General features: G+C 42.3%; 2 protein-coding genes and 1 long non-coding RNA gene across 3 annotated transcripts in view; 1 reads left to right on the plus strand and 2 right to left on the minus strand.

Moving 5' to 3' along the window:
* Window positions 1-2: 2 nt before the first annotated feature.
* LOC125301035 lies at window positions 3-3075 on the plus strand. The gene is made up of 5 exons (XR_007194659.1): window positions 3-127; window positions 1238-1333; window positions 1472-1608; window positions 1773-1847; window positions 1997-3075. It is a non-coding gene; the product is annotated as an uncharacterized LOC125301035 (long non-coding RNA).
* A 5228-nt stretch (window positions 3076-8303) lies between these two features.
* Window positions 8304-11695, minus strand: LOC125301023. The gene is made up of 5 exons (XM_048253263.1): window positions 11115-11695; window positions 9930-10160; window positions 9343-9657; window positions 8971-9105; window positions 8304-8564 (listed from the first exon to the last, which is right to left on the minus strand). Exons 1-5 carry the CDS (start codon window positions 11211-11213, stop codon window positions 8529-8531), a joined length of 816 nt encoding a protein of 271 aa, XP_048109220.1. The 5' UTR covers window positions 11214-11695; the 3' UTR covers window positions 8304-8528.
* Window positions 11696-15131: 3436 nt separating this feature from the next.
* The window catches only part of kank4 (KN motif and ankyrin repeat domains 4), a 50574-nt gene continuing 39636 nt past the window's right edge, over window positions 15132-26069 (minus strand). The window contains 8 exon segments of the mRNA XM_048252286.1: window positions 15132-17719; window positions 18210-18410; window positions 20653-20795; window positions 21161-21380; window positions 21593-21677; window positions 22411-22508; window positions 22511-22655; window positions 24742-24835. Coding sequence (XP_048108243.1) covers window positions 17609-17719; window positions 18210-18410; window positions 20653-20795; window positions 21161-21380; window positions 21593-21677; window positions 22411-22508; window positions 22511-22655; window positions 24742-24835 — 1097 coding nt within the window. The 3' untranslated portion in view covers window positions 15132-17608.

Genomic DNA, 26069 nt, shown 5'->3' on the forward strand with positions numbered 1-26069 from the left:
AAAAGAGACACAGAGTATGGAGTGATATGACTCAGAAATTACATCGGGCAACGGCAGTGCGAGATGTTCAGAACGTAAGAGCTAAAACTTCTACAAGCTCAATAACATCCACAGCGGAAAAAAGAAGGTAAGAAAAATAGTCGGAAAACTTAGATGTGTAAGTCAAGCAAGCAAGTTTGGAGGTTGTTACTAAAAATGTGAACATGCACGTTGCACTGTTGTGCGGTGGACTTTCGGAATTAATAGTCGCCGTTTCTTTAATATCAAGGCGCTATAGTTTGTCCATCGGCCTGCTGGTATAAAATGAACTGCGCTGTCTGTCTGAAAAAGACGCGCTCTCTTCATGCAGTCAAAATGAATGGGCGTCTTCAGAACAGGCTTGTTACCCTGACATGACAGTGCGTAAAGTAGCCTATAATGTGAATTACTTGTTATTTTATTAAGGATTTCTTTCTTTTTGCAAAAAATAAAGTACAATAGGCATTAATTAGTAGGCTAAATAGCAGCATGTTGAAATTATGTGCCACATTGCGTTTTTTATTATAATAACACAATTGTGGGCAGGCCGATGTGCGTTTTATTTGGAGACTGGTTTGCCAGACAGAGACTGAGTTTGCTGCTGATATTCTGGGGATAGGCTATAGCCAACGTAGGACTTTATCCTTTTAATATATTTGCTGCATTGGATCAGTCTTCCTAGAACAGGCAAGCGCTTTCTAGCCTCACGTCAGCAGCGCCGCATCACCAATAACAACCAGCGGATGGCGGGCGGGTGCGGTTTTGAAAATTGGTCAAAAAACGTTGGTGCGGATGGATGGCGGATGGATGATAAGTTTTGCTATGCAGTTACGGTTAAAATAATAGACCATCCGCGCATCTCTAATTCATATGTCTGTATGACAGTCTAAGTCTTCTAACCAAATACTATTGAATAAAATGCAAAACTGAACATGGTCCAAATCTGTGGATGGAACAATCACAAATCAGTTTGATCTTATCTTTTACCCGCCAAGGTTCTTTTCTAGTTCCAGTGAGGAGCCCTGATGCCAGTTGATGGGTCCATCCGAGGTTCCACCTCTTCGCCTCCCCCTAACCGTGGGGCGTTTGCTTTTGTTTTGTCTGGGTGGCTGGCCAGGAGCTGTCCAGTAGCCCAGGTGCTGGAGTTGCGTTAGTAATACACAAAGACAAGTCATGTGGGGGATTTTACAAACAACAACAATTATTGTGAATTTTATAGTGAAGGTGAACACCGTTGCGTTGGGGAGGTTCAGGAAGGCAGAGAGGGTGGTCAGCCTGGAGCAGACTCTGGTCAACAGGGACCCCTTCGCGCTGAGTAAGTCCGTGATAAATGTTTCAGTTATATGCCTATGACAGTAAATTTTGTTAGTGTACACCACCCACAGTGAAACCACACTGGAAACAGAGTTCAAGGCTACATTTGCTCACTCCTGTGGGATCTTCTGTTTATCAGGCTGGAGTGAGAGCTGCCTGACTGACCCACATCTCTGCATGGAGGACCACAGGCCTGAGGTACGGTCAGGAGAGGAGAACCTGGACTTGGACAGCTGGTATCTGACCCTGGTCTATACGGGAACCCCTTTGCCCTGAGTAAGTCAGTAATGAGAAAGATACTGGTTCTCTGGAATACTGTAGATGAAAACCAGAAGCCATTATCAGATTTTCTTTTTTTTTAAATCCATATGGTGAATGTTTCCTTACCATACAGGACTGATTGTAACTTGTTTATTTTTCACACCTTGTGAATTTTATAGTGAAGGTGAACACCGTTGCACCAGAGGGGCTCAGAGAGCCTGAGAACATAGCTGCATCACATCCCCCATACACAAGTGAGTCAGAAATATGATTAGCTTTTCTTTGTTTAATTTAGGGAGGGTAATATCTCACTCTTTCTCTTCTGTAGCAGTGTTGTTTTTTTTAAATTATGTGATGAATATCTTGATACATTATGTTTTCAATTTTTTTCCTTGCCTCACAGCACTTGCCTTACCCCACGCAGCAGACCTTGACCTGATCCCATCTGTACTCATCCAAGATCTCCTGGCCACTGAGATGGGAAGGTTGTGGAGGGGATGGAAAGATGGTAGAGGGACAGCAGACCTTGGGGCATTTAGCACACTCAATGTAGCCAAAACTTGTAATTTACCTACTTAATTAGAATAGCCTATACTAAAATAGAGTTTAAAAAATATACAAAGAGTATACCGCTAGAGCGGACCTCACTTCTCACTTCACTTCTCTTTTCACTTTATTAGTGAAATTCCATTCTTTACATTTTCACATAATGTCACCTTGAGATTCTTCCTTTCATTCAGCTTTTGGGTTACAAGCTTGCATCCATATTGACATCTATATCATCAGTCCTACATTTGTGCACCCTTGCAGCCCCACAAAATCACCATGGAAATCATGCTGGACATCTGATTCAAACAAGTTTATTTTGTTTATCATCATTCTGAAGTATATTCCAATATTCATCATGCTTTTCTTTGTGTTCCTCTGCAATTTATGCCTGTTCTGCAAGCTGTGATTATTTTCTTGAGGACAGCCTGTAGAGGTTGACTTCATCATAATGTCCTTTTGCGCTGTCAACATTATCAACAAAACACCAGTCTCCAATGGACAATCATTGTGCTACGTGAAAAGAACTTGCCCATCTGTTACATGCAGTGTGTGCCATATCATCTTCTGTGACTGTCGGTACTGTATTGTCGGTAGACAAATGATAAATAGAAAAATAGGTGCTACATAGATCTAGTTGATATGCTAGTGACAAGCACAACCAGGGAGCTACAAAGCTAGGCTATGGGGGGCAGATTTCCGACAGTGTTTGTGCCTCTTAACAGACTCAAAATGTCATTACAAGTGCTGTGCAACACAAACAGGATCCTTACGAGACACCAATTTGTGTGTTTAACTCAATAATTGTGAAGAAACAGTGTACATCCAGTGTTTGTACAGGTACTCACATGTCTCTGTTTCCCTCGGTCGCTTCCTGTAGCCTGGAAAATCCAGACCCTGTTAATCTAGAAAGATTAAGGGTCTGGCCACGAATAATGAAAATGGCCCAACTCGAGGGGCGGCACCAAGCATGCATTTGAAAATCTCACTGCACGCTATTGGATAACACTACGACCAATGTTTATGACTGATTCCGGACTTCGACGCAATTGGATAACACTATGACCAATGTTTACTCACTGATTCGTTGCAGCGCTGCCGTCATCTGTTTAGCTTGCCTCTGGCCCGCCTATATCAGATACAGCAATGTGATTGGTTACAATGATCCTTTACATAAGTATGAATATATGCACACATGTAGACTCTCAGTCTCTCTCTCACACACTCACACTCACACACACACGTACACACACACACAGCTCTCATCCCCCTCTTTATGTGGTATCTTCCCAGTATGTAACTGCCCACTGCTTCTCATGGTGACTTTGAGTATACTCCCTTTCGCCCCACTGGGCTCTGGGTGGAAACTAGACGCATGCAAAAAGCTATTTTTGTCAGTATAGGTTTTCTGTACAGTGTAGTATACAACTTATTGGTGTCCTGCACTGCCCAAGTGTCAATGAAATGTATCCAATCCCTATCATATGTCTTGGTTTTGAGTGCAAACATGTTTCTTTAGTTGATTTTGTGGACATCTGTTAAACAAACATGGCTGGCCCCCCAGAGGGTCGTTTTCACAAGTAAAGGTCAGAATTCAACACACTGCATACGTCATTGGAAAGTCAAGCGAGCCACACGTGCAGCTGAACAACGCATGGGATTGAAATTGATCACTTTTGGAAGATTATTTATTTTTCTGGATTGTTTGAGTATGAAAAGGGCAATGTGTCTTTCTGCATAAATTGATTAGAATAATGTAGTATCTGTTAAACCTTCATGAAACTCACAACAAATAAGGTGCAAATCAACACATCCTCAACACAACACAACACAACACTTCTGAGTAGATGTGGTTTATGATGGAACATAGTATCAAAAGCATGCCCTCTGTCTTCTTAAGCACTTTACTGTAGAGCAGTTAAAAATATTGTGAATGTAACATAATGTAATTGAATATGCCTTGAATGTACTGTGTCTTCACCTCGCATTAGCTGCCATTGATTCACTTTCAAAAAATATCAGTTTAGTAGTTTCAGTGCCATATGACATAAGATAAAACATGTTTAACATTGAGGTTGTTTTTATATGGAAATTTATCACAGATTATGGAGTTGTTGGAAGGTCAACTTGGAGCAGTATGTATCCCGTCTTTTACAGATGAGATTTAGAATTGAAATGTTTTCTAAAGACTGCTCTATGACACGACTGCTTTTTACATCTATTTTACAGATAAGCCATGGATCAGGGTGGATCCTTCTGATATAGCCCCCGGTGACTCAGTGCGTAATTGGGAGGGTTGGCCCTCATCCTAAATATCTTAAATAAGGTTAACATGGTTTTAATAGGCTGAGTTTTGTTATAGGTACTGTACATGTTCTGTGTTGAGTGCCTATTGCCTACACAGGAGGATTCTGTCATCTTCATAGGAAGGGGTAATTGTCGTCCACTCATGTAAGTGCAAACTCACAGTTACACTTGTGAGTTCCATCTGTCTGCCCAGGAAGTGCTGAGACGTAGACGGCCTGGGACCCGGACCTCTTTGTGGTGTAACTATGAGCTGCAAAGCTGTGTCCATTCCTAGTGACACAAAAGCAGTAATAGTATGGGGTGAGTACCGAGATGCTTTCAACTGAAAGCACTTGTATTTATCTGCATGTAATCACATTGGTGTGGCAAGAGACTTCCCCATACAACCCAATCAACTTAACCTGCACATATGAGCCTGTGTGGAAGGACTACATAAGATCAGAGCAAAGTGATCCAGTGCCTGTATTGGTAGTAGGTTGGTAAAGAATATTCTATACATTCAGATTGCCTAATAAATTCCATTTAATTTTGCCACAATAAAGCTATGTTATTATTTTTGAACAACAAAGAAATAATATTTATTTTTACACTGCAGATGTGAACAAACTTAAGACTTCCTGAAGGAGATACAAATGTGACAATGATCTGTCCTCTTTCAATGGATGTACAAGCCGAAATTAAGCTTCAGACAGAGAACACAACATTGTCTCTTAATAATGGAAGGAAAATAACATTTGAAGCCACAGAGCACATACACCACTGGACTAATTACACCTGCCGATACTTGAATTAGACTAACAGGAGGACAAGACTTGTTTTCTACAATCTGTGATAAGCCCACACTTTGGAGGAGAAGTCATATTGGCTCATTGGAAAAGTCATATTTACCAGAATTTCACAGCACTAATCATTGCTGTTGCCATTTCTACTTGAAATGCTTATTGCTGATATCATTCATATTAATCAGTGGTATAAATTAAAATAGTTATGATAAATAAAATCTAAAATTTGATTATACTTTTGCCTTTTCATTCATTCATTTGAATAGCCTGTCCCTATCTGTTACAGTAGCTCTGCATTAGACAACTGCAAATCATATGAATTCATGTGGAGACTTAATTATTGCTTCTAAATTATCAGATGTGGTTTAGAATAACATAGCCCAGTCACAAGAATGCCAAACTCTGGTGTGCTACAGACACTGTTGTGTGAATTATTAAACTAATTATGCAGACCCAAGCACACAAATTGAATTGTTAAAATGCTGCACAGATCATTATCAAGACAAAATGATTCAATGTGGCCTGGGTATTCTAGATGTGAAAATCATAAAAAGCATAATAACATGAGTCATTCCATTTCCCCTCTCCTTCGCCTCTTTCTCTCTACGGAGATGGGGATGGGAGCCTATATACAGGGCAAACACTATTGAGGAGCTCAGCCTCACATCTATGGTCTCTCATCTGTTTACAAAGAGGCAGTCAGCTCTGATGGCTGTAACACAATTCTTGGTTGTGTTTGCATGAAGAGCAATAACGTTCACAGGCCCTAATGTAAGGCTAGTCCTGAGCTGGCCTCCTGGTCAGTTCTTGTGCAACAGCCTCTACCTATATCCAACGAGGTAGAGGAACAGCATATGGTGACTTTGATAACAGAATATCATAAACTATAAAGCATATGTTTTCAGCTGTGAGGGAGAGGCGGTGGCGTAGTGGAGTATGCTCCTCGAATGCCGGGGTTCATTTCTTGCCTGTCCATCATTTAGTATGCGTTGCTTTTTACCCCATTCTAGATGTGGTGCAAAAACGGCCTTGAAAACATGGGTTCAAGTCAGAAATAAGCAAAAAAAAAAATTCAGTGTGGTAGCCTATGATTTGCAATAGGCTAGGCTCTAACCTTTAATCTGATATTGATTACCTGTAGCAAATTAAAAAAAAAACTTTAGCAACACCACTTGGAGGGGGTCAGCTCCACCGCCCTTCACTGTTTCGGAGGAGCTGCCCCTTGCTAATAATGAAGGGCGGCCGATGATGGCCCGAGTGGATGGGGGGGATGTCACCTGACCCCACTGCCTCATTATCAACCGATGCGTTTGTAATGGGTATGTATTCATGTATTGGCAATGAACATACATAACTGTCTTGTTTATCAAATGTGAGTGATGAGTAAGTGTAAATTAATTTGTGTAATTTTAAGTTGAAGGTAGGCTACCGACATGGTGTTAAGGGAGCAGCCAACAGTGGATATATTCACTCTCCAAAAAGAGGTAGCCTAACTGTCAAAGCAAAGTGTCATGTATTCTTCTAAATGTTGGCAGAATTTTGGAAAGAATGGCCTATAATATTATTTCCCTGATTCTTTCAGGAAATAAACGATGACGAGACTCTGTCGGCCTGCGAGTCCATGGTGACTGTGATTTTTCTCAACAATTCTTACACCTATAATATGAATTTGCAGAATAAAAAATGCCTATTGTGTCACTGACAGAGCTGTTGGTTGTGTAAGGGATAATGGACGCTACAGCACTCGACTATCCAAGGTTAATGTGCGTCGAAGGTTGTGCCACCTTTGCACTTTCTAAAGAGCCATCACAATGGGAAACTCAACCGAGCAGTGCTGTAACTGCATGTAACTGTTTCACACGGCTCTTCCTTTTGATCATTAATTCTACAGAGGGATGAGACGATAGAGGAGTCCTCCACAAGGCCTTCTCGTGGGACAGACAAGGTTTTTATTTTACTTTTGTAAGGTGCGCCACAAGGCTTTGACCATAATACGTTTTAACCCATAGACTATGGGTTAACCCATCATTTCTATAGGTTGGAAAAGACAATGTAAGGGCGCTGTTTAAGCAAAACCTTAAATTGTATAACGAAAAGAAAATTCTGGAGATAAAAAAAAGCTCAAGTTAGAGATTCAGCTCCTCAAGAGGTTAGGCTATTATGTTTATTACCTAGATTTTCTTTGGTTAAGCCAGACTGACCGAATGCAAAAAAAATATGATCTGCAATAAAGATGAACAAATGTATCTGTCTATATTGTATTTATTCTAAAAAAAAAAGATTAATTGAAACACTTCCTTCATAGAAGACACCTAAAAATTATATTAAAAATCCACCTACAAACAAAACAAAAAGAATAAAGAATATTCTTAGGCAATGCCAAGAGATTGGATCTGTCCCGAAAGACGCCGTCTCCGGAAAGACCCCTGTAGGCCTACGATGCAGGCTCTGAGGTCCAAGGGAATACCCACAGAAGGTGACACCATTGTCAAAGGAGGGGCGAAGCTGTGCTTAGTGCTTTAAGTAGCTGATCTAACCCGAAAGTCTTGGCTGATAACCTCCTCCCGACCAGGTTTGGTTGGCAGCATAAGACACCATGGTGATACAGCGACGCTAAAACAGAGCCACTTTCGTGTCACAGCATACCCGGTCTTTGAACGCAACATACTTCGCTAACCCACTAATCTAGCTTCATAGTATACCCCACTGGTTCCACAAACCCTGGCAATCTGAGGTCATTGGTACCAACATTAACCAGCCATAGTGGTTATATTCTACAATATTGGATCTTTCTGAATATGTCTAACAGTCTATCATTTTAACCAGCGGGCCTACATACAAGTCAACATCTGTTACCAATGCAGTGTGGGGATTAAGTATGACCAGATTATAATGAGATGATGGCACACAAAGTGTTGTCTGTTCTGCAATTATTCCACATATAAATTATGTGGGAATGTGTCTCCATAAAAGCAAGTATTGTGTGATAAGCTAACTGACATTACAAATTAACTGCATGCATCAGACTGAATTTAACACAATGCCTTCAAAACACTATTTAGAGGCAAGAAAATATTTACTAATAAAAACTTTATTTCATACAATAATTTAGGTTAATCAAAAATGTTGAGACCCCATATTGTTTTAAAAGTAACATCTCATAATTGTGTTGCAACCCACCCATCATGCGATTCTAAATAGCAGTAGCTTGTCCCTGAGAGAGAAATGGATGCGCTGTAGCCCATGAGTCCTCAGCTGCTTTGTTACATTAGGTTCCACAGATGAAAACAGCGGTGAAAATCAACAGGCTTTCAAAGGGTCGGAGAACTTGTCTTCCTGTAATGAAAAATAATTATGAAATAATTAACAATTCATATGTAAACTAGCCTGGCTAACACAAAGTCAATTCTCAGTTGAGATCTGGATCCTGCAGATCTGCTTTCAATTACCTAGGGGCTTTACAAATGGATAAATTAAACTCATGTTTAAGTAAACTTTTAACAAGTCCTGTCGGAAGCAATGCTAACACATCTGTCTTTTCAACGAGAGCTCAGTTGTTTGTACTTCTTTTAGAAGAATATACGCTGTCCAGGTCATTCAATACAAACATGATCTAAAGTGCTTTAATGCTCAAGTGCTCCTCTGCATCATCACAGAGGCCTGTCCCATATCAGAGAATGATGATGCCAGAGCTAATGGCCTAATCTCAGTGATGGCCGTATCAACTCAACATTCAACTTACCACTGTGTCTGTTACAATATGATGATGACTCAGGATGTAAAGAGAGCCATTTTCACAAATCCTGAGAACATCCTGCGCAGTATAAGATTGACATGGAACTTTTGGATCAAGAAGCACATGGGAACCCTGAAAACACTAAAAAAGAGAAAAAAAAGTTTTGTCATTCATTTATTTTACCCATTTAGCCAACACTTGCAACAGTACAGCTTACATTAGAGATGTAGCCTATTTGTTAGAAGACCCCACTGATTAATGCTACAAACAATGACTGGTTCACTAGCATGGCAAGGCAAAACTGCTGTAATAATATGCAATAGGTCTTACTCTTAAATGACCAATTATACAAGGGCAAATATGAGAAATATTTGTTACCGTTAAATATGTAAACAGGAATCTTTCTGCACGGCTCCTACAGAATCGGTGCTTGAAAATTGAAGCCAGGCGGCCCTCCATCTCTTCATTTAGCCAAGAGGAATCAATTGTTATTCTCGCTATAAGCCCCATGGAGGCAAGAATTTCCCTCTCCTTGTTACTAGGAACATTGTATAGGTCATCCTGCTTAAGATATGTTCCATAGGGGAGGCAGATGACGTCCTTCACCACCAAGCCAATACTCTTCACCTCCATCCTTCGCCATTTGGGTTTGTTTGATTTGCAATCCCAGGGTGTCAAGGGTTTCTCTGGATCCTTAAAATAACATTCATGAATTATAATGTTGAGATTAAACAACAAACAGAAGTGGAAAACATTCCAATGATACAAATAGCTGAAAAGAGTTGTGCTAGTTACTAGAGACAATTTGGTTTGAGTAAATTGGATGTGGCTTTTGTAGTTGAATAGTCCAACAGGCATGATGTCATTTATACTACTTTTGCTGTAGTCCTACTAGTTCTGAGTAGGTTACTCCACCCTATCTATAGCAGAACAATCAGCTTTTGAAAATTGAATGGTAGACTTACAGGGGACAAAACTGAGGGGTCTCCAGATTCAATACCCATAATGTCATCCTTATAGGGGTGCAAGACCTCCATTTCAATCTCGATGGCCTCAGCAGGCAGGTCTGTCTCATTTACTGGTGGGCTACCTTCTCCCTCCACATACATCACTGCTGGGGCATCTTTTCCCACCGGTTTATCCAAGGCCTCCTCAGCCTTTTTGCCCTTACAAGGCACTTCTGGTTTTGTTTGACTCTAAGATGACGAAAATACAAATACCACAAGTGACAGTAAATAATGAGGCTGCAGGTTATGCATACAGGGGTTAAAGTGTGGGGGGGGGGGGGGAACGGGGAGGAACGCAGTTCCGCCACCTCAGATAAATTAATAATAAATATTTTCATACCAACGATATGCGATGATATTGTTAAAATAAATGGGGAGTTAATTTTTCGAGTGCAGAGGTCTCCGAAAACTATTGCTACACCACGATACTCAATATGTTGTCCAACGGTGAGTCATTTTTCCCCATTGAACCAACACTGGATTTTAGGGTTCCCTCACCTGCCAAATCCCACTTTAACCACTGTGCATGTGTGCAATGTCAGAACATTCACAAGTTTAAATTATATCATGTTCTACACACACACTGCATGTTTGAAAACAACTTCATCCTTTTATTTAAAGCAAAAGGCCACTGTTAAGGCAATATGAATAGGATATTACAAGGCAGTTGTTAAAAGGCTAAAGTGACACAGCATATGACCAGAGAGCCTCATCAGCCGTTTTGCAATGATAAAAGCTCCATGAATGACAGCTGGATAAGAGAATGACAGAAGGTAAGAGAAGTAAGGGAAATCTAATCTAATATTCTACTTGTAGAGATGAAAGATCCCATCACTGCACTACCCAGCAGATACTTTAAAATATTTGTGGCACAAAGGTAGAATATTTATTCCTTTAGCAGCCTACTCTTTATCATTAGTGTTCTTGAGTCAATGAATCACATGAGCCCAAATCAATTCTGTACAAAGCTTAGTCTTTCTCCACAGTGAGGACCGACAACTCTGACTGGTTTAATAAAGCGACGTGTACGTAGGCCTAGCCCAAACGACGTGTAAGAAGGCCTAGCCCATTTGGTAAATCAACTTGTAGCCTACATAAGAAACTAAAAGAAACCTCAATTGTAACAAAATTAAATAAGCATACCAGCACAAGTTTGGTGTCCTCTTTTGTCCAGTGATGTAAAGATGACCCAAATGAGGCGAAAAGTTTCATTTCAATATTCTCGATGATGGCGGTTTTCATGGTGCACCAGCCTCTGTCAACCTTACCGACAGCAGCAACTCCTCAAGTCGTCCTTCTGAAGGATACCAAAAATCTGTTTTCCAGCCCACCTCCCGACAGGATGGTCTATTGAGTATAGACAATGTACCGGTAGCCAAAAATGTCTTCAATCAGTGTGTAAACACATCGTTCATGTAAAAAGTTTTTGTGATAACACTTTAGACATGGAGACCACGACCTCATGCGCGATCAATTTGCTGTTTGATCCGTTTTCAGGGACATCCCTCCCCCCGCATCATTGTAAACGTCTCTCCACCCCTCACACACCCACAGGTGCGATTGATTTGAGTGTTACAAACAAAGTAGTCTATATGTTATATAAGAGTGTTAACATCATTAAAGCCAGCGTGTCAGATTATAATTAACTCATTTTACGTTGTGTATTAAGGTAGGTAGCATGCCTCATACATAAACAAATAGAAAACATTTCTGAAAAGAGACATGAGCCCAGCTTACATTGTGGCATTGTACGTTTGGCCAATTTCTCTTCATTGTCCAACTAATCATTGTAATCATGTGATGGGCTTATCTACTGAAGTAATTGAGTGGTTGTCTGCTCTATTATCAAACATGAGTCTTGTGGCGTCTTGGGGGGGGGGGCAGTGTGTTGCAGTGTGTACATTAATTATCCAATCAACACACATGCTCACAGTGTGAAATAGCACTCCTCACAGATTTTCTTCTCATAAAACAGACCATATAGTCAGGTCGTGATTTCATGAACCCAGAAATGTTGAGTACCCTAAAGTTTTATTGCAGAAATGTCATCTATAGGCCTAGTGGGTGGAATTCAACTTGGTTGCTTAAAGTTGCACTTTGGGCAATTTGCATAATTAGCATAAATAGGCAATTAAGGCGAGGCAGTACAAGTGAATGGGGTAAAAAAATTAAATAATAGATATCACCATGAAACTTTCTGAGTTGATTACTTATGTTAAGATGAGAAAAAAATGTATTGCATGTTTTTTATATTTTAATGTTTACATATATGCAAATGAGGCCCTATCATTAAAAATGCTTTAATTTGCATACACACAAAAGCAGATAGTGTGATAAAGCCAGGCTCAAAATTGTTTTTTCAAGGTAAACACGTGTACTTGGTTGGGTGAGTTGGTGAAAACCTTTAAGAAACTTGGGAAGGAGGAAGTGTTGACCTATGGACAGACAGATTAAGAAATGAAGTGTGCCATGCAAAACTAGAAAAGCACTCCGAGAGTGCAGACCTCCGCCAAGTGAAAACATAACCGCCTCCTGGATCCAGACTGTGATCCAGATCACTCCCAAACTTTTTGAGTTATCTTGCGAACAAACAGATGAACAGACACACAGACAAACAAACAAACAAACAGACAAACAAACCCCGATGAAAACATAACCTCCTTGGCGGAGGTAATAGCTATATAACAGCATGCACACACACAAACCCACAAGAACTATACAATATGCAAAATAACTATATCCAGCATGCACACGTACACAAATGCACAAGAACTGTATACAAGAACTATATACAACATGCAAAGTCGCCAAGACTTTTATGCCGCCTTCGCCACACACACACACACACACACTGTAAACTATATAACTATATACAGTATGCACACACACACATATTTAACAACAACCACACAATCCCACTCAATAGCCTTCACCATCTTCATCATTTCTTTCCTCATTCCCTTCAGTCTCATCATCTTCTTGATCTTTATCTGAATGTAGTGTGAATGGGTTGCAGCAGTGGACCTCACCCCCTTCACACTTGCAATAGTCAGTGCAACTGAGACTTGCAGCATGGCAGCTGCAGTTTCCTTTGCTGCAGGCTTTCAATGTGCTGCAGCTACAGCTGGTGACATCAAGCAAATTTACTGGAGCCACTGCATGAATGGCAAGAGCGGACATGACAGCCCCTTCACTATCAACCTCCCACCCAAACTGTGTGATGTCTCTGGCCTCTGCAGGAGGCTCTCTCTGACCTGCAGCCTTCCACAACATGACCTGAAGATGAGCATGCAGTATGTGCAACATCAGGTTGTCATCTGTTGGAGGAAGCTTTTTAAGCTTAGGAGGCTTTTTGCTGCGACTGTAAATCTGGTAGCGAGTGTTGTTCATTGAGACCAGGAATGGTATTTCCTAGGAGTACTTTCAGCGCAGATGTCTTACCCCTCCCACAGGGATAGGAGGCAGTGTCACATCCCATGGGAAGGGCAAGACATCTGCGCTGAAAGTACTCCTAGGAAATACCATTCCTGGTCTCAATACAGTGCTTGGGGAACCTGATGCCACTCATAGTGACCTAAAAGATACTGGGACCGAGTTCTTTGTTGCACTGTATGGGCAGAAGAAGGCCAAGTCGATGAACAACACTCGCTACCAGATTTACAGTCGCAACAAAAAGCCTCCTAAGCTTCAAAAGCTTCCTCCAACAGATGCCAACCTGATGCTGCACATACTGCGTGCTCATCTTCAGGTCATGTTGTGGAAGGCTGCAGGTCAGAGAGAGCCTCAGTTGCAGTCAGTCAGTTGTACTGACTATTGCAAGTTTGAAGGGGGTGAGGTCCGATGCTGCAACCCATTCACACTACAATAATAAAGATCAAGAAGATGATGAGACTGAAGGGAATGAGGAAAGAAATGATGAAGGCTATTGAGTGGGATTGTGTGGTTGTTGTTAAATATGTGTGTGTGTGTGTGTGTGTGTACATACTGTATATAGTTATATAGTTTACAGTGTGTGTGTGTGCGTGCGCGCGCGTTGCATGTTATAGTTCTTGTATATAGTTATTGTGCATTTGTGTATGTGTGCATGCTGGATATAGTTATTTTGCATATTGTATATAGTTCTTGTGGGTTTGTGTGTATGTGCATGCTGTATATAGTTATTTTGCATGTTGTATATAGTTCTTGTATATAGTTATTGTGCATTTGTGTACGTGTGCATGCTGGATATGGTTATTTTGCATATTGTATATAGTTCTTGTGGGTTTGTGTGTGCATGCTGTTATATAGTTATTACCTCCGCCAAGGAGGTTATGTTTTCATCAGGGTTTGTTTGTCTGTTTGTTTGTTTGTCTGTTCATCTGTTTGTTCACAAGATAACTCAAAAAGTTTGGGAGTGATCCGGATCACCGTCTGGATCCAGGAGGCGGTTATGTTTTTGCTTGGCGGAGGTCTGCACTCTCGGAGTGCTTTTCTAGTTTTGCATGGCACACTTCATTTCTTAATCTGTCTGTCCATAGGTCAACACTGCCTCCTTACCAAGTTTCTTAAAGGTTTTCACCAACTCACCCAACCAAGTACACGTGTTTACCTTGGAAAAACTATTTTGAGCCTGGCTTTATCACACTATCTGCTTTTGTGTGTATGCAAATTAGAGCATTTTTAATGAGATAGGGCCTCATTTGCATATGTAAACATTAAATTATAAAAAACATGCAATACATTTTTTTCTCATCTTAACATAAGTAATCAACTCAGAAAGTTTCATGGTGATATCTATTATTTAATTTTTTTACCGTATTCACCTGTACTGCCTTGCCTTAATTGCCTATTTATGCTAATTATGCAAATTGTCCAAAGTGCAACTTTAGGCAACCAAGTTGAATTCCACCCACTAGGCCTATAGATGACATTTCTGCAATAAAACTTTAGGGTACTCAACATTTCTGGGTTTACTATTGGGCCTATGGGGATCACGACTAGACTAATACACTGTGTTGAGAAATTTTGTCCTATGTGTTTGATGAATGCCAGCTGTGTGAAATGTTACAGGTGATGCCTCAATCAGAATGGAGTACAATAGTACCATATGCGTTCACTGCAATGTGAAGTCTACATTGCATGCTCATGGCTGCTTGATGTTGATATAAAATAAACAGAACATGACAAACAAGGTTTCCTGTTTATTTAGAATTCTATTATGTAAATGGTTAGGATACAACAGGTCCATAATATATTTGGAATAATATTAATGGGTACTGATTTGTACATGAGGACATCCAGTTGAAATGTTTCAGCCCTGTAATGCACAACTTTATCATGACCAAGAAACCAGAGGAAAAATGCACTTTCCCATATTTTAGTTAACCAGTGAGCCATAGTGAAATTGACCTTGCAATCAATGCCTCAGAGGAGAGACAACATATATATAAAGATAACCAAAGTAGAAAACAAGCAAACAACTATAACCTCCTCCCTTCTTGAGAACATCTTTTTTTTTGTTACATAGACATGATTTAGAAGACCAGACCAGAATTGAATTCATACATGTTAAATTCCAACATTTGTCCCATGCATATATAGATATATTTAGAAAATATAGACTTTAAAATAAATACTTTTCAATAGAGATATAGTGATTTGTCATCAGTATGTGTTTCTTCTTCCAAAGCCAGACATAACTTTGCTGGTATTTAAACAATAGGATTGATGTTTTGGGTCATAAAGACATTCAACATAGGAAAACATAGCTGTGGGTGATGACTTCATTTTTAGGCATATTAATCATGTGCTCTTTAAGTCTTTTGTAATGTCTTGGCTTTGCAGGAGGAAACAGTCTTTTGCTCCTTTTAATAGATATTTGTCTCTACAATTAATTATTGTTCAAATATACTCTTGTCGCCATCGTCTCAAACCTGTCTGCCTGTGCAACTCATTAACTTGTGCAAGTTGTGCTGCAAATGGTGTGTGGAACAACTCATGAGTGGAGATTCTGTTAGTTTTCCTTCAGATGAGTGAGAATGCTGCCCTTCAGATAAAGGGATGAAGAGGACAGAAGTGGCAGTATGGTGTGATACAGAAAAGCTGATGGGCAATGATGAAGATGAGGATGAAAGAGTAGTGATGAGAAGGATCGCAAGAGAGACAGCGAGAAGGAGAGAGGGTGAAATGCATTGGGTACATTAATGTGTGAAGAAGGATGGCATTGGGTATATTAATGTGTGAATAAGGATGGCATTTCAAAAGTGGCTTCATACTCATCTGGACAACATATTGTCATGGTACATCTTAAAGCTAGCTGTCCATGTATTCTACTGATAGTATAGAAAACCCTGTACTTGATATAGTACAACTACATTTATTTGTCCTGGATTCATACTTTGCTCTACAAAGACATCCACACCCACAAATATTTGTGAGTCATGGCCTACATTCACAGATGCCCCGTATGATTTTACTGGACTTAAGACAGACTCTGCATGGCCTCCACTTGGAAATCTAATTGGAGAGCTCTGTTGATATTGGAGTTGGATACCAGAGCACCAAAGGCCCCATGGAGCGGAGTTGTCTGCCCTCATAATGTGGAAGTTATGAAAATAAAGTAACCCATGTGATTAAGACTTAATCAAGGGAGTGGATTCTTTGTGTCAGTGCGTGCATGTTCTAAAATGGATCTTTTTACCAGAATATGAGACTGGCAAGTGGCATGTTAAATTGCTTTTTTGGCTTTGTCAAGAAACCTGTTTGCTACGTTGCTATTTGCTTTCTGCCCTTCACCTTTTCCATTAACTTGCACTTTAGTGGACTGTGGTCCAAAAGACTCTGGAATATTAAGAAAGAGCTGTCCAGACTGGTTGGATACCTGTTTTTATAAAAGGGCTCATATACAAATACCTTTCACTCTTTTGAGTGAGTCTTTTGAGAGCACCTATCATGGCCTTGGAGGATTCTCCTGTCATCCTGTAGAGCTTATACTGGCTTTAGCTCATCCTCTTTGTCCAGCTCACTAGACTATGCATTCATTGATAGGAAACTTACCTGGCTACCCAACTGCTAAACCTTCATATTGGAAGACTTGTGAGTCATTTATCAGGTTGTAATCAGAATGGGCTAAACAGAACAGACTAAATATAAACAAAGTGCAATACAAAATAAATAATGTGGATCAATAATAAAATTGCCTTGGTGATGGCTTATCTGACAAAAATATAACAATTGTAAATGGTAAAAAATAACAGTTGAGAAATAATAACATAATCGGTGGACACTGCTTGGTCCAGATTAAGAGCTGGAAGAGTAGCTATATGTGCTTCAGAGGACACCTCAACACCTCTGTTTTTGTCTTGCAGCAGAAAGACCTCGGAATTCTTAGTAACCAGGACCCTGTTCCCATGCCACTGAGCCTCCTCTGCCTGGCATAAGGAATTCTGATTCGCATTGGCAACCTGCCAGATTCTAATTAGTCCCAAAGGAATGTTGGCCAAGGCTCTGGAATACCAGTAAGGTTGTGAGTCGTGTCCTCTGAAGGTCTGCAGAGGCCTGCTGGATGGAAGGCCAACGGAAGGCAGCTGGTTGGTGAAAGCAGCCTTTGTCCTTGATGTTTCCCTGGAGAGGAGGAATGTCGTCCAGGTTCCCCTGGTTCAGTGGGGAGCCGCGGCCTGCGAGGCCTGGGCACCTGTGTGGGCCTGCAGAAGGTCAACGACTTCCATGTGGGAAGCCTGAGTGGCCACTGAAAGAGCTGTGTGACCATCCTGGACACAGAAAGACAGAGAGGGAGAGAGACTGTTAATGGTGGGACACTCTGGCTTGGATAACATACAGAATGATTACCAGTAAGGCCAGGTAGGCTTTAGTTCATATGCATGATCAAATATTTATCTGTTGCTGAGGCAGGGTGAAAGGGGAGAGGAAATGGTCAAATTCTGTGATCTAACAGCAAGTCTGACACTCTAAAAGGGATTAGTATAGTGTATCTCATCCAAAGGGATTCACTACGCAGAAAGTCATTAATCAAGGGGCTAATGCCTGTCCAGTCTCACGGTCATGTGGCTGACACTGCTCTGAAAGACTACGGCCATTTTCTTCATCAGGACCGAACAGGAGCCGGATATCAGTGTGTGTTCATCCTTTCCCAACAGCAATCCTGTTTGAAGTTGCACTTACTACTGTTGGCCACCAGATGGCAATGTGTTCCGTTTCTTTTTATTTCCTAGGGGTTGTGTTTTGTCTTTTTGCCTTTACCTTGTCTTTGAGACTGGTGTCACAGTCGGGGTGCTCGAGCAGCACCCGTGCAATCTCGGCATGGCCGTGCTCGCAGGCACACATGAGCGCGGTCGAGCCGTCGTGGTCCTGCACGTTCACGTTGGCCCCACAGTGGAGCAGCACGCGCACCATTGCCGTGCGACCGTGACTGACCGCCAGCATCAGAGCCGTCTGCCCTGTCTGGATGCACGCCAGAGGAGAAGAGGGAGAGAGAGAGAGATGAAGGATAAAAGAGTTAAAGGGACTGTAAAGAAGTGCAGTAGAGCATTCATGCTCACATCTGATCAATAACATTTCCTAAATGACAAGGAAAACAGGTATAATGTTTGGGCTCACTCTCTGGGTATAGACATTGAGAAGGATCAGGAGTTATGTAAGCATTCAGAGAGAGCAGAGAATCCTGTACATTTAGGGTGTTTTCATTAGTGAATAACTAATCAGATGTTATCCTTAATTACTTTGACATGCAATATGTTTCAGTCACAGTTGTTCAGAGTACTTTGCAATAGTCACACTACTTAAGTGTGTCACTATTTTCAGTGGGACAGTCACAATGAGGACACAAGACGCAGGTCATTAGGAGGAAAAGAGGAAAAAAAGAGAGTCCCATGCATACAAATCCCATGTGCTTGACAAGACGCATCACCATTGGATTCCTTTCATGTAAGTAAACAATGACCGGGTATGGCACAGTTGTATCTAGAACTAGAGTGTGGCACTATTTTTAGCCAGACGCTGTCTAGGAGCTTGTTTGCATTTAATTCTGGGAGTCCCTCAGCATGCAACAATGAGAGTCCCTCTAAAGAAGAGCTTCTCACTAGTTCTGAAATAACACTCCCGAATCCAGACAGATCAACACAGCAGGGGGCCTTCTAGGCAATGACCCAGTGGGACTGTCATCTAGCTCACTGGTCACGATGATGACGCATCTCCAAATCACAGGGAGCTGCCAATTGCCAGCAGTAGCCTACAGCACACAGAGGGAGTCGAGACTTGCTATGCACTTGGTGCAATCCCAGTTCATTAAAGTGGAATATCACAATCATACATTTCTGTGAGGAAACGGAGAGAAGGATTTCTGGCCTGTCTGACCAAGAATACGGGGTTGGGTACCATCCTGTTCCATCAGACAGAGATGGGCTTAAAACGCTCCACATATAGGCGCCCACATGAGTGTGCTGTCACTTGCCATGCACATCAGCGCTGAATGTTTAAGTGAAAGGCATTCTATACACAGTGAATTTTACTGAATGACAGTGAAAAACATTGAACTGAATCATAGTGGACACCACAGGAGTGGCAAAGTTTGATGCTGGTGTGCAGAGTTGTACTGAAACCAATGGAATCAAATGTCCAGAGAGGAGTGTTCCACACTTATGTCAGAGCCTATGTGAGGGGGCCTTACAGTAACTCATCAACATCTTATCTGTTCCTTGAGAGAGTGCTAATCGGGGGTAGGGATAACATCACCATAAATAGAAGGTATGTATGTATGTATGTATGTATGTATGTATGTATGTATGTATGTATGTATGTACAGTCAATTATTTACTGCTGACATCTGCAACCAGTGTGACTTAACAGAGCAGTAAATCAGGACCTTTTGATATCACAGGTACTGAACTCCACTGTATTGGACACAATGTACAGTACATGTGTGAAGTGAGACATGCTGCATGGCTGTGTACACATGTTGAGCCTGGTTGAGCGACTGTAACTGCATAATACATAACCAGGGGTAGTATAGCTATCAGCAGCTGTGTTGAGCAGCTACTCACAACTTAACTTTTACTCAACTGTTTCAATTTTCTCAACTGGCCATATGGGGCCAGTTTCCCATATGGATAAAGCCTAGTCCTTTACCAAAACAGATCTTTAATAGGAATCTTCATGGGGGAAAAACAAACAAATAAGTAAGGTATAACGGCTGCCAAGGTGTCCTGTTATACGGAATTAATGGACGAGGGCGAGGGGCAGTTGCCTAGCATGGACAGTTAGCTTGTTTACAGTTGATTCCATTGTTTAAACCGTTTCCTACTATAACTGGACCATTCACCGGTGTCCTGTTATTCTGAATTATCCCAATCAGAAAATAGTATCACCTGATAACAAGGATTAAGATAATCCATGAAATAGAAACCGATCTACAGTATGGTGCAAATAATCTCACTATTTGCACAACTAATGAACCACCTGTGTATATCTCTACAAATAGAACACATGCCAGTTCTTTGCTACACTTGTTTGAGTAGCCTAACTACTAATTTCCAAACTCATTCCTCTTTGTATATTTGAATATGTACACTTTTTATCTTGTTCTCAATACTGCAGAGAAAGGCAGCGAATGTAAAACTGTAAAACTGCTTGTGTATGGCTGCAGTGATTGTTCCCCAGGTGATCAGCTGGGAGGGCTGTACACTACCTGGCTGGCATTGGCGTTGATGTTGCCCTTCTGCAGCAGGTGCTGGGCCACCTCCACATCCTCGGGACTCTCTGCTGCAGTCAGGGCCGCCAGCATGATGGCTGTGTAGCCCGCTTTGTTCTGGTGGTCAACTGCACACAGCTCTGAGGGATTGAGAATATAGCCATTCAGGCAGGTGTACGTGTAATGTTGGTCTATTCACATTCATATAAAAAAGAGAGTTTGCTGAGAAAGCTGATAAAAGGGACTGTGCAAGTTAGTTACCACAACATCCAGGATAATAAATAAAGTCAAATGCAAATGACCCATTCAAATAGCAAAAATAAAGATCGCTCTACCGCACACTGTTGACTTTTACTCGATTTTATTCAGAGCGAACAGCGCGTTTCGCATACAGCGTCCTCAGGTTCGCTCAATGACCCATTCATTTGTACTGTTTAAAGTATGTCGTCATGTGTTTATATTAGTGTGTATGTGTGTGTATGAGTTCTGCGTGTTGAAGGGTCACCTGTGTCCAGTAGCAGTTTGACCACAGGGAAGTTGGAGTGGGACACGCTGTAGTGCAGCGCTGTGTTCCCGTTGCCGTCGGCCAGGTTGACGATGTAACTGAGGAGAGTGGGCGTGGCATTGCCCACCTCTCTCAGGTAGAGGGTCACCATGTCAGCCTGCGAGTCCTTCTGGCTGGACACGCGAAACCACTCTTGGTACAAAACCATCAGGACCTGCCTCTGTGGAGACACAAGCAGCACCAGACCAGCAATGACCACCACCGCTGTGTCCAAACACACACAAAATCCACAGGTATGCTCCACTGTCTGATCACAGAATGACCATCAAGTAAGTTCAGCTCATTTCATGAAGGAAAGTGGAATAGTCTACGGCCCTGGGTGTTGAATTATAAGGTCAGAACAGTAATTCAGCAATTAAGTTTGCTTCTTACCATCTCCTTATTTGGGTTGTCAACTTCATTTCTGCGATCCTTCAGGTAAAAACAAGCTGCCATGAACTCTTTATCAACAACTTCACTGTGAGGATAGAGAGGTGATATAGCAACCAAAACAGGCTGATAAATAAGAAACATTTCATGTGTTCACATCCATTCTCTGAGTCATTCAGAGTTTACAAACATAATGCCATGAAAATAAACTGAAAAGGAAATGTCAAACATTCACTTATGATTGTCATGCTGGGCAGAGAGGGGGACCATGCTGCGCTTGCTCTCCACAGTCTCTCTCCACAATGGCCTGTAATGTCTACCTGTTGGGATGGCATGCTGACAGTTACTATGGTTCAGGGTCAGATCCAATTTGAAACCCATATGAGAGTCTAGCCCTGTTTTTGCTGGAGACTAGCAGACCTGTTGTGCCTCGCATGGCTAGGTCTGCATGTATGACCTATGAGGTTGTCCCTCAACACCTGTCTCATACTACACATGGTACGCTACGGGCTGCAGATGGTCTGAACAAAAGCCACGATTGTGCTGAAGGCCTCTGCCAATGGGCTCTATTAAAATTGACTCTATTAGTGTTTGGTTTCATCCATTCTCTGTCTCTCCTCACATGTGAGGCACATTTGTAACATACTGCCTCTGTTTTACTGTGTCTTGCCAAGGATGGCGGCTAACTTCACCCTTCACAGTTTAAATCCCTATTGTCCCTGGCACACCCAAAGGCCCACTCCCTGACCGTGTCTTGTTCTCTATTGAGTGCGGACCCCATCCCCTCGCCTGGCTGCCCCCCGGCGGTCCTCTGATCTCACCTGACGGGCAGCTCTGGGGAGCTCATGAAGGCCTCTGCTCCTCTGGGCTCCGCGGCACCCTCTGGCCCCCCAGCCTCCTCCTCCTCCTCCTCCTCCCCTGAGCCCCAGCAGAGATGGCCTCCTCCTGGGCCTCGGCGCCCTGCTCCTGCTCCTTCTTGTCCTCCTCCGGCTCAGAGCTATCCTCCTGCTCCTGCTCCTCCTGATTCTCCTCCCCACTGGACTCCTCACTGGAGGTGCTTTCATAGCTGGACAACACAAACAGCCTCGATGAAGGGGCCTCGGCTTCACTGTGTCGACTCGAGTAGTAGATGATAGGTGTGTGTGTGTGTGTGTGTGTGTGTGTGTGTGTGTGTGTGTGTGTGTGTATGTGTGTGTGGGTGTTTTCAATAAGCAGAGAACTTCAAAACTGCATTCTGAAGGAGCCCTGTTGAACTGACTATTCAGAAGAATCTGCTCCTTCATCAGAGTTTTCTTCAGAAGCGAGGGGCCACAGCATTCCCGCAATCCCTCAAGGACACGAGCGAATAGAGGCGGGCATAGAGAGAAGTCAGGTGACCCGAGCCTCATGCAGGCTGCTATTGTAGCTGCACATGCACCACTTGAATGTGGTGAGATAAAGAGCAGTCGTGTACGAGTTGTTTTGGGCAGTGGCAAGAATAACAGCAGATTTTTACCAGGCCACTACTGAAGGGTGTCTGTGAGGGGAACTACTGTGGAGCTGTTCTCATACGCCTCTTGACAGAGTAAAGCTTTGAGGGGCAAAACTAACCAGAGGGATGCACAGCTGTTGGTGAATGGTTGACCACAGGCCAATGAATCGGACCACTGTGCTACCCTCCAACCTACTGCACAAGGCCCTCATCTCAGGATCAAGTAACAGTCTTATGGGGACTCCATTCAGGCGTATAAAAGACCAAGTCAAGTCATGCTTTAATTCAATACATTACAAATCTATGTAATCCGCAACATCTATGCACAAACTTTAACATATACATGTTATTTCCTGTGATGTAATTTGTTTGGGATAAAAGAACATACCACATAACCACATGTGGATATAACCTAGTCTAATAGTGAGATAACAAAGCTGTCCCAAGACGTTAATCAATAAAACTGACAAAAGCCTCTAAATTTGCATTCATCACCTCCTCCATTTCCAAATGAACCTCCGGCGCTTCCATGTGTTCCAGACTATTAGCTCATCTGTCCGTCCTCGCCTGATGTGACTACCCTGCGTACACTCACCTCCAGTGAGCAATGTCAACACCTCTGCCAAAGCCTTCCTCTGTCCATTCACTGCTGGCTGCTGCATTACCTTCGCACTAGCCAGCCCGCTGTGCCCTCTGCTTCCCATTCGGAGATCCATAGCCCAAACATGGGCTCCATATCAGCACTTTACAGTCTCCATCCACAGCTAGCACTGACCCTGGGTCTTGGCAGACAGGGAGATAGATGGCTTGAACAGGCCCCTGTTATTTTCTGATGAGGGATGGGGTAGGAGAGCTGTCTGCAGGATGGCCAGGTAATTGTAGCTCGGCGATGGCGAGGGCAGCGATGACACTCAGAGGCTGTTCTGATCAGTCAGTACCACTACCCAGATAAGGGCCTTTGTTCTGCGGCAGTGCTCTCTCTTTCACTCAGATCTCATCAAACACACACACACACACACACACACACACACACACACACACACACACACACACACACACACACACACAAGAATGTATTCCTGCATCCCTGCCCCATATAGTGTGTGCATGCATATACAGTACAAACAAAGGCATTCTCACAGAAACATTCACAAACCTTCTCACTTTCTCCCCCACTTCCTCAACACACACACACACACACACACACACACACACACACACACACACACACATCCACACACACACACACACACACACACACACACACACACACACACACAGCGATAGCTTCTATAGCTAGTGCCCTCTCTCTATCTCAACACTGCACTGAGAGTTGGAGCAGAGCAGAGCAGAGAGAAGGAGAAAGGGTAACGAGAGGGAGAGTAGAAAACAACAGGCTTGCACAAGAGGCAAGTCTTCCCCATCATCATGCATGTTTGTACACAGTAGGCCTATAGACTGGCACTTTCCATTAAAGTACCTTCTATAGGGCTTCAAAATGTTTACAGGCAATTCATAAACATTTTTCTCAGTCTGACAAACATGTACATTATCTACAGGAATGGGGGGTTTAGGGTTGAGACATGTGTGGTACCTTAATGTCAAGATTCAAAATATTAGCATGACTCAGTCGTGGGAGGAAAAAAGAAGAATGTCAGTCGTGTCGAGTCAGAAGTCTTACCCCCCATTCACTCCAACAAACTTTAGGTTCTTCTTTGCTGCTCCATTCCCTGGCTTCTGAGGTAAGCCATCTTTCTTCATTATGGATTTCAGACCTACAAAGAGAGAGACAGGTACGTAGAGGCTACTTAGTGGCTATTTGCCTCAGCTGTGCACCCTCCCATATGGTTGTACAGGTGGTGTAGATACTCATGTGGCTGGCTGCCTGGTGGTCAGCCTTTTTTGATGGGTGGACAACCAACAAATCTGGTTAAACCTTTAATTAACAATCTGTAGCACATTTCCTGCTGTAATGGCCATCATAACAGATTTTGTTAAAGATAAAACTACATGTGAGGAACAGAAAGCAAATGATGTGTGAAATACACAACAGTGTTTTGAACAGGCCAATGGCCTGGGTTCCACTGTTTCATGCTGTGTTTTCATCCTCTGCCTTTTCCATTACTCTCCCATATCATGGACTGCTATGTAGAGATGTGATGTTATTCATCACATATTCCCATTACTCTCCCATATCATGGACTGCTATGTAGAGATGTGATGTTATTCATCACATATTCCCTTACACATTCATTTGCTTAAACCTCTGTGATACCCATTCATTTTTCACCCATTCACTTCCCCCCTTCTCCATCACCACACAACCCTCCAGTGTAACGCTATCATGAAGAGTGGAGAAATAGACTAGCTTGTATCTATTATTAACAAAAAGTCCCGTCACCAAAAATAATCTTAAAGGGCCCCAAACTGACAGCCGCTGGTCCCCAGTCACACAGACTCTCCTCAATCAAGTGTTAATTAGATAGGCCAGAGTGAAACGCTATTGGCAGGTTTATATTTTTGTTGTCTTAATTTGCCTGCGGTGCAAAGCAACAGGTCTGGAGTGGAGTCTCTGGAAGGTTGGGGACAAAAATATTAGAAGCGAGTAGAATCAATAACAAAGATCTGGAAGCAGGACTAGTCAAAAGAATGTATTAAAAAAATCTGAAATTATTCAAAATGTTGTAACCTGCGTTGTTTTGAACCTGCGCGATTCAGCCCTAAATACGCCCAGACTCGAACCCGCGAACAGCAGCACCTCGGATCGGGAGGCGAGCGTGCTGACAGTTGAGCTAAAAGCCCAGGCTACTGGCTCGCATGCCAGCAGCACTCTTGAGGCGTCGGGAAGTGAGGTTTACCAACATTCCACACTCACAGCTAAGCTAGCTGGCATCCGTTACACATACATAAAGTTTGGGACACAGCCAATGTTTTGCCCAACACATGTTCCTGTTTTTGGATTCAACCATGGCAGACCTACAGGGCATTTCAAACTTAATAGAGGTAATG

This window comes from Alosa alosa, chromosome 9 (genome assembly GCF_017589495.1).
Source record: "Alosa alosa isolate M-15738 ecotype Scorff River chromosome 9, AALO_Geno_1.1, whole genome shotgun sequence".
Lineage (NCBI taxonomy): Eukaryota > Metazoa > Chordata > Actinopteri > Clupeiformes > Clupeidae > Alosa > Alosa alosa.

Excerpts from the sequence above, each read along its gene's own strand:
- LOC125301023 (XM_048253263.1), bottom strand. The coding sequence starts at position 11,213 with ATGAAAACCGCCATCATCGAGAATATTGAAATGAAACTTTTCGCCTCA. Across the intron at positions 9,658-9,929 it reads ACCCCTCAGTTTTGTCCCCT|GATCCAGAGAAACCCTTGAC; the intron begins GTAAGTCTACCA and ends TGTTATTTTAAG. Across the intron at positions 9,106-9,342 it reads TCCTGTTTACATATTTAACG|TGTTTTCAGGGTTCCCATGT; the intron begins GTAACAAATATT and ends TCTCTTTTTTAG.